Consider the following 14781-nt stretch of genomic DNA (forward strand, 5'->3'; position numbering starts at 1 on the left):
AAGGAGGAAATCACAGGCAAGCACTAAGTTCATGTCTTCCAGGATTGCAAACCTGCAGGGTATTTCACCAATGAAAAATGTTCCTACACCACTAAGAATTAGAAAGGGATCAAATATAAATGATAGAGGATCTGGTTTATATGCATAATTTCCTAGATCCCCTGAGTCTGGGATTGCATTTTGTTCCTTAGACCAGTTGAAGGGCTGCTTCTTCATATTCAACCCTCCCCCCCCCCTTGTCCCTCTGATAAGCTAAAAAGCAATTAGGCAGCCCCCTGGCTTAAACAGTTTCTGCATTCTGCATCGGGTCATGTGATATTATTATGCAGTCAGATATTTAGAAATGGATTTGGCATTTTTATCCACCGGTTGAGTCCTTCCCAAGGACCTATTATAGGCAGAGATTGATGTTTGTTTGTATTACAATATTGTTGCAACATGTAAATTGTTTCTAATAAATGTGCTTTTACAATTGTCTAATGGTGATTTTGTCAATGCCAATGGGGTTCAAGTGGTGGTACATGAATAGGTACCAAAGCACTTATTACTATTGCTATTACCTTTTCTTTTACCACAGATGTTCTATTTCTGCTTGAGGGCTTTGTATTTTGTTATCTTCTCCAGTTTTTTTATGATTTAATTTATTTTCTGTCCATCTCACTATTTGAAGTAACTATTTATGTTTGTTCTATTCACTGTAAAAGGTACTCGAATGCAGAGGCATTTTCTGTATTACTCACCCATGTTGCCATCCAAATAAGAACCCAATATTAATTTGTAATTTTCACTTTCATTTGCAATTCTGAAACTGGAATATATTGCAAAGGTTCTGGAACCATTGAAATCTTCCAGGTCAATCCTCAACTGATGTGTTCCTGCACAACAGAAGAAAGATACTATTAGAGAACTACTTGAGGTGCAGAAGTCCTTGAAAGGAAGCCTGCTAGTCATTGTGTAGACTTTCATTCCCCATGGACATGATCATGGTGGGATTATGATCCATGTGTCCATCCAAAACCTCTGGTGATCCTCTGAAGTTTCCTTTACCTTTACAAAGTCAATCTTTTATTAATTTTCTATGTACATACAATTGGTTATGGCACTGAGGAGGGGTACCGAACTGCTAGTATTAATTCTGATAAACATAAGTATTATCTGTAGAAAATAACTTAATGTCTATCAAATTGAGTACCAAGTAGAAGAGGAGATTTTGGGTTTACCAGAATTGGTGAGAAGATGGATCTTATCATTGCCCAGCCAGAATTCTGATCCTTGATTTCCAAATCCTTTCTTGTATGATTCCCAGTCACGGTAGAAATCCACAGACCCATCTTGCCGCCTCTGGAATTGCTGTGGAGAGAAGGGGGCAATACCTCAGTATCTGCTTGATGGAGAAGCTGCTTTCCTTAATCTTAGGCCATTTCTGAAGTGGCGGGGGGGGGGGGGGGCTGCCTTTCAGTCTTCTTTTGCAAAAGACCTTGAATAGAACTATGGCTCCTCTTGTAAGTCATAATGAGGCAGCAACTCCTTGAGACCATCTTTGTGCCTTCTACTGTCTTGGCTCAAATCCCAAGAGGACCCTTGGGAGTCTCATTTAGCTTTGGGGCTGTAACTTGTTCGCCACTCGCCACTCATCTCTTCAGAGAGAGAAGACTGATGGGACCCTGAATAGCTGCTATTATTTTATAACAAAGTGGGTAGCATGGCGCCTACTTGTTTAAACGAGTAATTATAGTAACATGGGTTTTTTTGCTCTTCTGATGCATTCAGACATCTCTTCCTCCTCCTCCTTGGGCTGCCACTTACCAACCAGCCTCCTCCATCAGTCCCCATGTCACAGAAAACCACCACCGGGTTTCCCTTGGTTGGGTAGATTGTATACCAGCCAGTCAGGGTCTCCCCACGTTCCAGGAGGTCCTTGCAGTTTCTGGCTTCAATCTCTAGGGAAAGAATAGGGAGAAGAATTGAGTGGGTCAGTTCAAGCAAAATACATGTTCGGGACTGACGTTGACTTTTGTGGACTACTCTGAAGTGTGAAATCACTGTAGTCTCAATTGCAGGAACTCATGGAGATCCCTTATAAAAAATGATTATATAATTCTAGGGAGGAAGGAATCATAGTAGACATCTTTGGAACTGTTGGGCTTGCTGACTGAGGATGATGGGAGTAAGAGTCTCACTTGCAAATGTTGATACATGCAAACAACAAGTATCATAATGATGCTCAGCCTGTGGTTAATGAGTTTGTACTATCCAAAACCCATTCTTAATTTGGCTACTACAAAGTCCGTCCTTTCTCTTTTCTTCATCCAGTAAGCATATGCATCTGAGTAAAATTTAAAACTTGTGGATATATATTTTCTAGAAAGAGATTCTTCATATCTTTCAGGACTGGTACACTTTAAAAATATTATTTTGACTTCAAAATGTTTACCAAGTTATTATCTGGTCTTTCAACACTTTGTAAGCAATTTTATAGAAGTGTTTTGTTGCCCAGCCAGCCAGATTTTGTCCACTGAAGGTCATGGTCACAGAGAATTCATACTTCCTAGATCCTGTGTGAGGACAATATGTAATAGGAGGGATCCATTCTGCCAGAAACTAGGAGGTGAGCCAACACAATGGGAGAAAAGCTGCCTCTCAATTAACCAGGTTCTATGCCATACAAAGTTTTAAAACATTTTGAAGCCGCTAGCAGCCAATGCTACTCTCATAGCTGTGATCACATAGGCACAATGAGACGGGACGATCACTGCTTGTACCATTCTATTTTGAAAGAACTGTAGTTTCAAGGTAGTCTTCAAGGGTAGGTCTATGAAGAGTGCTTTAGAGTAGTTTAATCATAAAGTGATCAGGGCATAAGTGATCACCTGCAGGAACTCCTGCTCAAGGAAATGATACACTCCTGTGCAAAGATGCTCATGGCCACAGATGCCACCTAACAAAAGCTTTGAAGTACTTTTAGTAGAACTTTTAGAAACATTCTTCTGATGTTTCCACCTTCCTATTGTTCCGTATATTATCTCATGTTGCCCTATGCATTTTGAATTGTGTCAGTTCAATTGTCATTTCTCTTTATATATGAGGATGTAATCTCTTCTGAAGGATTTTCAACAGTATCTTTTGAATTTCTTCTTATATCTTACTATCTTTTATATGGTGTGTATTCAATAATATGTTTTTATTTTTCCCCAGATCATGAGAAGTCTCTCATTCGAAGATTAAGAAATGACATATTTCCACATTGAATGGGAAGTACTGCACTGTCTCAGGACTCAACAGCTTTAAATATTTACTGACATTCTGTAAAGATGCATAATATATATAATATATTATATATAATATAGCTTATTATATGACTTAGTAAGTTCTTCTAATTTTAATTGCAAGTATTTTGGAAGGACATAATCAAATAGGAAGAGTCATCAGCTCTTATCATCTGCTTATACTAATTCCACCTGCTTATATTAATAACTTGTACTGCTTTTATACCTGAATGACTTCCAACACTTTCTGTTAGAAAGTTCTCCAAATAACAACTTGGTGAGTGTATTGATAATATGAACCCTGTTTAGAAGGGTGGAGCCAAAAGAAATATGCTTTTCCAACTTGAATTATTAAGTCCATTAAATGACTGACAATACTGTACATTGTATCCATTAAGATAGGGTTAGGGTTAGGATTAGGGTTAGTTCTGGAAGTAACAACTTGGTGAGAGTATTGAGACTATCAACCCTGCTTAGAAGTGTAATAAGGTGGAGCTAAAAGAAATATCCTATCCAACTTGAATTATTCAGTCGGTTAAGTGACTGATAATACAGTACATTGTATCCATTAAGATAGATAGGCTGTTGCAAATGATGGATATTGTAGTTGGCCCAGATAGGAATGTGCGAGGTCAAAGGAAGTTGACTGGCAGGTTTATAGGGATCTTAGTTTAGTTATAAAAGCCCAGCAGGGCTCAGACTAGCAAAGAAAGCTTTCTGCATTTGATGATTCCAGGTTTCTTGGCCTTCAGCTCCCAAAATCATCCAGCTACCATCCAAGTGAAAGACTGAAGCAACCCAATTAGGAAGCTTTTGAGAAAGAGGAAGAAGAGGCATACCTTTCGGTGGACAATTGTCTAATCTGCAGGCATCTCCTGTAAGAAAAGAAAAAATAATTTATTGTGCAGTGGGCAAACAGAAAGGTTCATAAGACCCATAGATAAGAATAACCTTTTGTATGCCAGTTTATTGTCCATTCTTCATAGTGATGGATTGCTATCATGATTTTGTTCTGTATTACAAACAGTTCAACCAAGGAGACCATGAAATAAAGTGTGATCGGTGACATAGAGGTGGGCCAGTGCTTCCCCTTTGATCCAGCTCTTGCACAATCTTTTATCTCAATCAATAGATGTATTACCTTTGTCTCCTTTGTCTCCTTTCGGTCCAGCTTTTCCAGTTATCCCAGCAGATCCTCTTTCACCTGAAGAAGAGAAAGAAGAGGAGGAGGAGGAGAAAGACCAGCTTAGGAGCATCAAAATACATCTTCAACAGAGTTTTGAAGCCAAAACTGATGAGAACATTACAGCTTCCAGAGTGGCAAACAATCAAAGAGGAAAGTTGTTTGGATTTTGATGATGGTTTCAAATTTTAGCTCAGGGCTGATGGGATTCTTGATTTGTATGAAATTATGTTGGATTTGTAGGTTTGTGCTATGAGCAAATCCTTGATAGCATTGTTGATTCTTCGGAAAGGAAGAAGGCTCATGGGCATAAGAACAACTCATACGGCAAAACGATCTAATCCACCTGTCTTTAAAAAGTTCCCACAATACCAGAGAACCAAAGAAGCATCTCCTGATTACTTTGCTAAGACATAGATCTTAAGAATCCTTTTAGTGACTGAAAGAACATGCAACTTTCATTTCCTATCTCTCTGCCAGCAACTTCTCCTTTTTAAGGCAAGCTTTACTAATACAAAGTTTGCTTCCCACTGTTGCAAGGAAAGACAGCAAATAAGCTGCTATGAATCACCTGGAATGACATCATTAATGGGCTTTTACTCACCTGGGGGCCCCTGAGGACCTTGGTCACCCTTTAGCCCTGGGGATCCGTTTGTTCCTGGCACACCTGGAATTCCAGGTATCCCAGCCTGACCTTGGAGAATAATCTTTTCCCTTCCGCATTGTGTTAGGCCCTTCAGCTCTGGCATAGGAGAAAGAGCATAAAAAGGACACAACATGAAAAATAGAAAAGAAGCCGTATGGTATCCTTACGGAGCAATAGGTTCACATTAAACCGAAATAGCACGAGTGAGGTGCTATAAATCAGGGTGGAGCAGAAAGCAAGGTGATTAGGAGGTAAGAGAGACACAAAATTTCTTCCACTCATATTTTCCACACATAAACATTATTTCTGCTCCTCGGCTATTGAAGAATCGGAGAATGAAATTAGGGTGCTGTTCCCCAAGGACTTTTCTCTAAGATAACAATGCATACTTCTTTTTTTTTTTAAAGGGCCTTGATTTGTTTTGACTCTCCCTTTTTTCCTCCTTTTTCCTCTCTCTCTCTCTCTCTCTCCCTGCCTCCCTGCCCCCTTCCTTTTAAATGAGACTGGACTCCTAGCAACTGCAGCTTTCTTGGCAATCTTTCTCAGAAGTGACTTGACCTTACCTTCTTCTTAACGCTGAGAGAGAGGACTGGTCTTAGGTTAGATGACTTTGTGTCTAAAGTGGAACTAGAGCTCATGTTCTCCCAATTTCTAGCCTGGTTATTTAAGTGCTACACCAAACCAGCTCTCATCTTCATCCTTTATACCATGTGAAACCAGGGGCTTCCACATAAAGCACAGTTTATTAAGGTGGCCCTGTCTATATCTAGAAGATGAACTTTATTGTTCTTATTTTTACCTATACAAATATATATATAAATCCCTTACTGGGATTTGAACCTGGGCTATATTACATACTAGGCAGTTGATGGAAGCAGTTAGCTTCCTCCCATAATTGGGGCTTACCAGGGGTTGTAAAAATCTAATAGATACCTTTCACCCTGGCTTCGCTGATAACGGATAAGAGCCTGTGGCCTAATGCCTAAGATGTCTGCCTAGTATGTAATATAGCCCAGGCTCAAATCCCAGTAAGGGTATGGCTAGCTGATGAGAGCTAAACAGCTTGAAATAGATCTATACTAGTCTCCCTTTATTTATTTATCAGCACAAATAAAAAAAACAAAAATATAACAAAGGCAACAGTAAAAATATTGGGTTTCTGTCATGATGGACTCTTGTGATGAGCCGATTGACAGTTGATGGAAGCAGTTAGCTTCCTCCCATAATTGGGGCTTACCAAGGGTTGTAAAAATCTAATAGATACCTTTCACCCTGGCTTCGCTGAGAACGGATAAGATCCTGTGGCCTAATGGCTAAGATGTCTGCCTAGTATGTAATATAGCCCAGGTTCAAATCCCAGTAAGGGTATGGCTAGCTGATGAGAGCTAAATAGCTTGTAATAGATCTATACTAGTCCCCCTTTATTTATTTATCTGCTCTCATCAGCTAGCCATAAAAAAACCCACAAATATAACAAAGGCAACAGTAAAAATATTGGGTTTCTGTCATGATGGACTCTTGTGATGAGCCGATTGACAGTTGATGGAAGCAGTTAGCTTCCTCCCATAATTGGGGCTTACCAAGGGTTGTAAAAATCTAATAGATATCTTTCACCCTGGCTTCGCTGATAACGGATAAGATCCTGTGGCCTAATGGCTAAGATGTCTGCCTAGTATGTAATATAGCCCAGGTTCAAATCCCAGTAAGGGTATGGCTAGCTGATGAGAGCTAAATAGCTTGTAATATATCTATACTAGTCTCCCTTTATTTATTTATCAGCTCTCATCAGCTAGCCATAAAAAAAACCACAAATATAACAAAGGCAACAGTAAAAATATTGGGTTTCTGTCGTGATGGACTCTTGTGACGATATATAAAACTGTTTAGGTAAATACTTAGGCAAAGATCTTAATCATGTTTTACAGATATCAAAACCACAGCTAATATCTGTTCCACATATACAAAACATCAACTGAAATTTACCTAGTAGCTCAAGATCAAGTGTCTGTTTTTATTTATTAAAAAGTAACTTATTGATCTTTAAAAACTATTCTGAAGGTGCTGCTGCTTTGAAAGGATCCTTTCCCTTCAAGAGCATCACAACTCATCAACTTTCTCCAACCTTTAAAAGCCACCAGTACCCTCAGAAAATGCTCAATCTTAATACAGAACTGTTATCTTGTACATGTTTGACCAAACAAACAAGCAAGCAAACTTACTTCCCTGCAGCCAGAATTCCTCCCTCATCTATTTCCTGAGCCATTTCTTTACCTGCAAAACTGCTAGTCTACAGTGCCTAGGTAGCCATAGCACTTAAGCTTATATGCCACTTTGTAGTGCTTTACAGAACCCTCTAAGTGGTTTACAGGGTCAGCATATTATCTCCAACAGTCTGGGTCCTCATGCTCACAGTAGTTATGGACAGTCAATAGAACATGAGGCAAGTATTCCTTTTTTTTACGAATTGGGAAACTAAGGACCAACATTCTGCTCCTGCATGTAGGGACCCCACAGAGGTTAAGACCAAGCTGAAAGTTCAGACAGCTGGAACTCACGTGCACAGCAAGTGGCTTCAGTGTCCTGGGATCCTCCAGTGCCATAATTTGAGACATCACCCTCCACCGAAATAGCAACCAGGAAAATCAGGTGGAAACCAGCCCAAGGCTTCATTTTGCCTTGCCAGCTTTCTCTCTGAGTGAGAGATGTGTGGTATCTTCCCACTTATATATATATGGCGGTCTTTTGATGATTGCATTAACAGAGAAATCAGGAAGTATTTACATTTTCTGGGTAAGGATAAATAGGCCCATATCTGTTTTGCAATGTCTGCTTGTGCAATCTCAGCAGTGTTCATTAAGGAAAAAGGGTACTCTTGAATTATGCAATGTTCACCATATTACCCAAGCTTTCCATATATTGAATAATATGTGCATTGTAGCAACATTGTATCAGAAAAAAACCAAAACAAAACAAACACATATTGGTTTAATCATTAATCCTATAAATTCTTGCACTTTTTCTGGTTGGACAAGTTCTCACATTCATAAGCAACTGATACTGTTCTTTTAAGGGTAAGATATTTGCTCTTCGGCTGGTTCTGAAGCATACTTCAGCAACAGAGTAATCAATTCCTGGAATTCAGTACCGACTCTGTTGTTACATCCTCAAACCCCCATAACTTTAACCTTAAACTGTCTAGTGTGGATCTTGCCCCTTTCCTAAGAGGTCTGTAAGGGGGCATGCATAAGCGCACCAGCGTGTCTAATGTTCCTGTCCTATTGTTCCCATTTATCCTTTTCCTCTGTTCAAGTCTATTTTTATACAGTTTATACCTGTTATCTCGTACATATTTGACAAAATATATAAATAAATACATACATACAGACATGCTGCAGCACATTCTTATCTTTCTGAAAAGGAATCCCTCAGACAATCTTATCCTGCAAAAGATCCCTCATTAATGATACGTTGACCATATCTGTAGTTCACCAATAGTAAATCACTGATTTTATAAAATTATTTTTTTCTAAAATAAAAAAGCCATTTTTGTGTGTGCCACACTTGCAGTAATTATAATTACAGAATTAAAAGGTTGCTAGGTTCCTGGGTTAGCAATAACAGCTCTAAACCCATGCCTTTAACCTCTGGAGATTGGAGTAAATGTTTGATAGCCTCTTGAATTGAAAGGGAAATCAATCATCCAATGACAGATAAAGTAAACTCAGGTTACTCACAGAAACTATTAACAGTGAAGCTTTTTTTTTTTACACATAATGTGCAGGTCAAAGTCACTAGATAAACCTTTGCAGCTTGAAAAAAAAGGAGGTCAAAGAAGAGGCTAACAGAAGGTAAGATGGCTATTTCTGAGGGCAAAAGCATGTGCTTATAAGAAGCTATTTCTAATAGTCAGAGAATCCTGGCAAAATGATTTCCCTCAGGTAAAGGTAAGCTGGAAGTGCCTGAACAAGAAGCCTTTTGTCATCACATGGTATTATTTAAGTTCTCTCATCTGCCCTGTAAAAACTTGTTTTGAAAAGCAGCAGAGATATTTTAAAGTAAATAAATACATTTAAAACTGCTAACCAAAGGTAATTTACTTCTGTTTCTGTTGAACATTTCCTGGCTATTTCAGGACATTATTTTGTGTCTCTTAGGCCAACATCAACAATAATCAGGGCTGGTTGGTGGTTAGTGAATGAAAGGATCCCCCTAAACAGCAACTCTTAGACCACAAGATTAAAAGAAAAACAAAACAATGACAAAAATTATTTTAATTTCAACTTTCTTGCTGAGAAACTCTCACTTGTGAGATTGATGTTTGATTATGTTACAATATTTTTTTAACTAGTGATGTGCGGTGGGTGAGGTTTATGGCTGGTGAGGCAGCAATTTTTTTAGACTTGTGGACTTCAACTCTCAGAATTCCACAGCCAGGCATGCTCAGTTCCGATTTAAAGCGACAGCATTTGTTTTTCTCCTTTGCTAAATAAGTTTCCTCCTTTCTTTTTCTTTTTCTTCTCCCTTCCCCTCCTTCCTCCCTCTCTCCCTCCCTCCCCTCTTTCTCAAACACACACACACACACACAAGTTGCACCAGGATTCAGAAAATTTAGGTTTTCCTCCTCAGCCCATGTTAGCAATACCACTAGCAGCTTTTTGCTGGCAGGTGTAAGTAGAAGTGGAAATTCATTCTACTGCAAACTTTGTTTTTGCTTATGATTGGATAATTAAAATTTCAGAAGACCCAAAGGCATAGTATTAGAGTGTTACATAGTGCATAAATTAAAGAACTGTCTCAATATGCTCCCTCCTCCTCTCTCAAAGACGCACACACACAAAGTTGTACCAGGAGGATGAAGTTTGAATCCCTCGCCCGCCCTCCAACCCACATGCATCTTTTCCAGCTGTTTCAGAGAGGATTTCAACTCTGCTCTTGCCTGCCATCATGAAAAGTAAAGAAAATTTAAAAGGAAAAAGGCAAGAGCTGAGGACAAAATGAGCTAGTTGCTGCCAAAGTCACCATGGATGACTCTGCTTAGTGCTTAACTGTTTAAAAAAGCCTATTAAAAAAATCCTCTACATAGGAGGAGGCAGGAGAACAACGTGCCTCATCTACGTCAAGAATTTTTTGGCTTTTAACCCTTGGTTAACTCTGCTTGAGTGCTCATAAAATGCCAGACTAGATGAGGCACCTCGTTCTCCTGCCGCCTCCTGTAGAGGGCACTTTTTTAGAGGCTTTTTTAAACAGTTAAGCACTAAGCAGAGTCATCCACAGTGACTCTGGCAGCAACTAGCCCAACGTGACCTCAGCTCTTGCCTTTTTCCTTTTACATTTTTTTTTCTTTTCATGGTGACAGTGGTGAGGCTCTGCCTCCCCTGCCTCCCCTGACTGCACGTCCCTGGTTGCAACATGTAAGCTGTTCCTTTACAATTGGATGGTGGTGATTTTGTCAATGCCAATCATGGTGGGTTGCAGGTGGTATGCTCCAGTACGGGCATACTGGATCTTGCCTGGAACACAGGATACCGTTCCGGTATGGTGCTCCAGAGGGGCCCACCCTCCCACCCATGCTCCTTACTGGTGCTTTATGCTTTTGGCACTTACACGCACGTTCATGGCGCATATGGTGCCTGCGTGATGCTCCACGGAGAAACTGGAGCATCATGGAGGCTTGCGGATACATCATTTGATGTTGAACGCATGCATGCACCATGTGCGTGTGCCCATGCACTGCACACGTGCATGTGGGTAACTCCGGGGCCATTTCAATCGCACCAGTTGGAATGGAATCCAGAACCCACCACTGATGCCAATGGTGTTCAAGTGGTGGTACATGAATAGGCACCAAACAGGGGAGGGTCCCTGTACCGGTTGGTACCGCTTTGCTTCATGCAGGCTTCACTCGCTCCCGCATCCGCTGTGCGTTGCTCACACATGCACAGTTGACTGTAATCTAATCTGCACATGTGCAGAAATATGCCGGCAACAGCAGAAGAGAATGGGGAGTTGGTTTGGAGTCTGGGTCACTGCCGATTCTACGACTCAGGCTGAATCACAACTACCAAACCAGGGGAAACTGGGAGCAATCCACCTCTGGTACCAAAGCACTAATTCCTATTGGTACTACCTTTGTTTTCTTTTGCCACAGATGTTCTATTTCTGCTTCCAAAAAATTGGAAAATGAAGAGGGAAAATGGTTTGAACCCAATCCCCATGTACATAAAAAAGGGATCACTACAAGAGAGAACAGTGACACAAAGGAGCAGTTTTAAAGAATTGCTGCATTTAATTTTTTTTCCAGAAGAGAATAGAGAAGAATAATCATTTTGGGTCATATTGAAAAATCTCTCAAACTGTGTGTCAGCCTCTGCTTTGCTGCTGCTTCGGCTGCCATGAAACGGGGAGGGAGGGCATGGTATTTGGGAGGGGTTACTAATTGTGCTGGAGGAAGATTCTGGAGCTCAGCTGCCTGTCGGACTACGCATGCGTAGGAGGTTCCCGCCAAGACTAACGGCACCGACATTCCATCTTAGTGATGCCTTTTGAAGTTATCTCACACCTGACACTTGGGAGAATTATGATTGGACTGTAACTGTGATGCCAAGGGGTGGGGAATGGGTTATTCTATATATCAATCGCTTTCGCGCCTAAATAATCAGTCTTCGCTTCGCTATGCCTTTAATCATTTATAATTAGTAAAAGTACACTTGATTTCTACCTATGGAGTCTCATGGTCTTCTTTCCTAATTACCCAATGAAGAGGTGCTGACAGTAAGTGAAGACTCACTCACACCCCACCAGGAGGTTTTAACCTACCGTGGGGGGTGTACTCACAAGAAGGAACGAGAAAAATGTCATTGCGAGCGAGCGATGAAGAGGAGACTGAAAGGGAAACTGCAGACCCATCTTTACCTGGAAGGATGGCTGGCCTAGGAATAGAGGACCCTGCGGTTCGCCCTCGATGGACCCTAGGTGTGGGGCAAAAAGAGGATAGTGAGAGTTTGGATGCTGGAGTTACCAGGAGAAAACAAAGGAGAAAACCAGCCGACTGGGAAGAAACCTTGACCGAACGGAGGCCCCGGGAAAGAGAACAAATGGAAGAATTTGAACAAAGGTACTCTATGCAAAAATTTAGGGAGGGTGAAGAGGCCGAGGGGGGATGGGAGCAAACAAACCCAGAAACAGCTTCCCCCCCACAACAAACCCAGAAACAGCTTCCCCCCCACAGCCAGGGCTGCTGCCAGAGAAGGGGGGGGCAGAAGACGCAGAATGGCAAAAGTCCCTCCCTTGCCAGTAAAATATAACGGGAATTCCAAGAAACTGGGTCTTTTTGTTATACAAATTTGGAACTATATAGAAATTTATGGGCCCGATTTAGAAACAGATGAGATGAAGGTGCGAATGGTTTTACTTTCTTTGGAGGAAGAAGCGGCCGAATGGATGGTCAGCTTACACCAAAGCAATTCCCCCCTCCTGAGGAATTTTGATGCCTTTATGACTGCGTTCAAAAGGAGATTTGATGATCCACTGATTGAGAAACAGGGGAAGGTGAAATTTATGGCCCTCAAACAGGGCGATAGACTGGAGTTTCAGGAGAATATATTCAGGAGTTTCAACAGCTTTCTTCTTATATGAGAGGCTGGTCTGAAGATGCCCTTCTTGATCAGTTTGCGTTAGGATTAAATGAGGACATTTACCAACAATGCGTTAATAGACACCTTCCCAAGCGAGTTACAGCTTGGTATGAAAATGCAGCAGACGTTGAGCTCGATTTGATTAGACTTCAACATGCGAGAGAGGAGAAAGCAGAGAGATCACCCCCCCAGCTCAAAAGGCCCCATTCCGCATCAGGGGTGAAGGAAAGGGAAGCTCCACTGGCAAGGCCAAGCCGTTCACGTGCTTCCGTTGTGGAAGGGGGGGGGCACCGCTCCATGGATTGCCGCGTTAAACTTCCTGCAAATGCCCCGCCCCCTGCCAAGAGGGAAGGGAAGACGAGCAAGACCCCGGGGAGGAAGAAAGAGGCTGCTTTCGCTGCTGAAAACACCCCCCAGCGCTTCAGGCAAGAGGCGGAGGAAGAAGCAGACGTCACCCCCAGCTCCTCTGATGACTCCGATGACGACGCCTCGCCTCGTTGGGTGAGTTCAAATAAAGGCCCCATGTTGATCCCAATAGAATTAAGATTACCACCCAATGGGGAGACAGAACAGCTTCCTGCCCTCCTTGATTCGGGCTGTTCGAGATGTATGATTAACCCTGCAATGGTTGAAAAACTGGGCCTGAAATTAAGGACTTTGAAAACCCCTATTGTGTTTTGCCAGATTGATGGATCCATTGCAGGGGGTGGCCCAGACCATTTCTACACTGAACCTCTAGAGATGAGAATGGGCACCCATGTAGAATTGATCTCTTTTATTGTGGCTCCTGGAATGGACAGACCCCTTATTTTGGGACTCCCTTGGCTTCGTAAATGGAACCCTCGCATTAATTGGAGAGAGGGGTGGCTGTGCATTCGGACCAGCACAGCTCCAAATGGGGAGGGCGATGCCCCAGAGCCTGCTGGCTCCAGCCCTGCATTGGCTGCCAGGGGCCAGGAGAGAATTGAGGGGGAAGAAAAGATTCCAAAAGAGTATTGGGACCTCAAAGGGGTTTTTAGTGAAAAATCTTCAGATAAGCTTCCACCCCACAGACCTACTGATTGCTCCATCGATATTTTGCCAGGGATAAAGCTTCCAAAGCCCCAAATATATTCAATGTCTCCTAGGGAAATGGAGGAAATGAGGAAATTCATTGATAAAAACTTGGAAAGGGGTTTCATTGAGCCAGCATGACCCAAGGTAGCTGCACCCGTGTTGTTCAGAGAGAAAAAAGATGGCTCCCTGAGATTATGTGTTAATTTCAAAAACCTGAACTGCATCTCAGCTCAAAACCTATACCCGTTACCACTGATGAAGGACATGCTGGCCCAACTGGGAAAGGGACGCATTTTCACTAAATTGGACCTCAGGGAAGCATACTATAGGGTCCGCATAAAGGAGGGGGATGAGTGGAAGACGGCTTTCAACTGCCCCCTCAATTGTTTCCAGTTCCGGGTGATGCCCTTTGGCCTGCAGGGGGCGCCTGCAGTCTTCATGCAATTAATTAATGAAATTTTGCATGACCACCTTTACAAGGGCGTTATCGTATATTTAGATGATATCCTTATTTACACTCAAACTTATGATGAACATGTCACGTTGGTCCGCACTGTCCTGAAGAAGCTCCGGGCCGCTGAACTTTATGCCAAGTTGTCCAAGTGTGAATTTCACCAGGAGAAGATTGACTACCTTGGGTATCGTATCTCCCCCGCTGGTATTGAGATGGACCCCGCTAAGGTAAAGGCGGTCACTGAGTGGGAGGGGCCCCATACATGTAGACAATTGCAGAAATTTTTGGGTTTTGCCAATTTATATCGTCAGTTCATTCCTTCTTTTACCAAAATTGCGCTTCCCATCACTAATTTGTTGAAGTCCAAAGGTGGGCCTAAACCTAAGCCTAGCAAGATTGGACTGGATTGGACCATGGAGTGTCAGGCTGCTTTTGAGAAGTTGAAACAACTCTTTGCGGCGGAACTGGTTCTGAAGCATCCGGACATGGACAAGCCTTTTGTCGTTCAAGCTGATGCCAGTGACGTGGCGGTTGGGGCCGTC

The 14781-nt window shown here is 41.9% G+C and overlaps 1 protein-coding gene across 2 annotated transcripts in view; it reads right to left on the reverse strand.

The window, feature by feature from the left end:
* Positions 1–7802, reverse strand: part of LOC148049534 (ryncolin-3-like) — an 8153-nt gene extending 351 nt beyond the window's left edge. Inside the window, exons 1-7 of one of the 2 annotated variants that reach the window (XM_087715578.1) lie at positions 7651–7802; positions 5054–5191; positions 4413–4470; positions 4106–4137; positions 1807–1940; positions 1221–1350; positions 741–875 (exon numbers count right to left, since the gene is read on the reverse strand). In XM_087715578.1, the coding sequence (XP_087571704.1) occupies positions 741–875; positions 1221–1350; positions 1807–1940; positions 4106–4137; positions 4413–4470; positions 5054–5191; positions 7651–7765 (742 nt within the window). In that variant the 5' untranslated portion in view covers positions 7766–7802. Of the gene's footprint in view, positions 1–740; positions 876–1220; positions 1351–1806; positions 1941–4105; positions 4142–4407; positions 4471–5053; positions 5192–7650 lie in introns of both variants that reach the window. The other variant, XM_087715569.1, reaches the window with a different exon arrangement.
* Positions 7803–14781: the final 6979 nt, after the last annotated feature.

This window comes from Thamnophis sirtalis, unplaced genomic scaffold (assembly GCF_051295495.1).
Source record: "Thamnophis sirtalis isolate CommonGarterSnake01/CBP01778 unplaced genomic scaffold, rThaSir2_p1.2 scaffold_1, whole genome shotgun sequence".
Taxonomy (NCBI): Eukaryota; Metazoa; Chordata; class Lepidosauria; order Squamata; family Natricidae; genus Thamnophis; species Thamnophis sirtalis.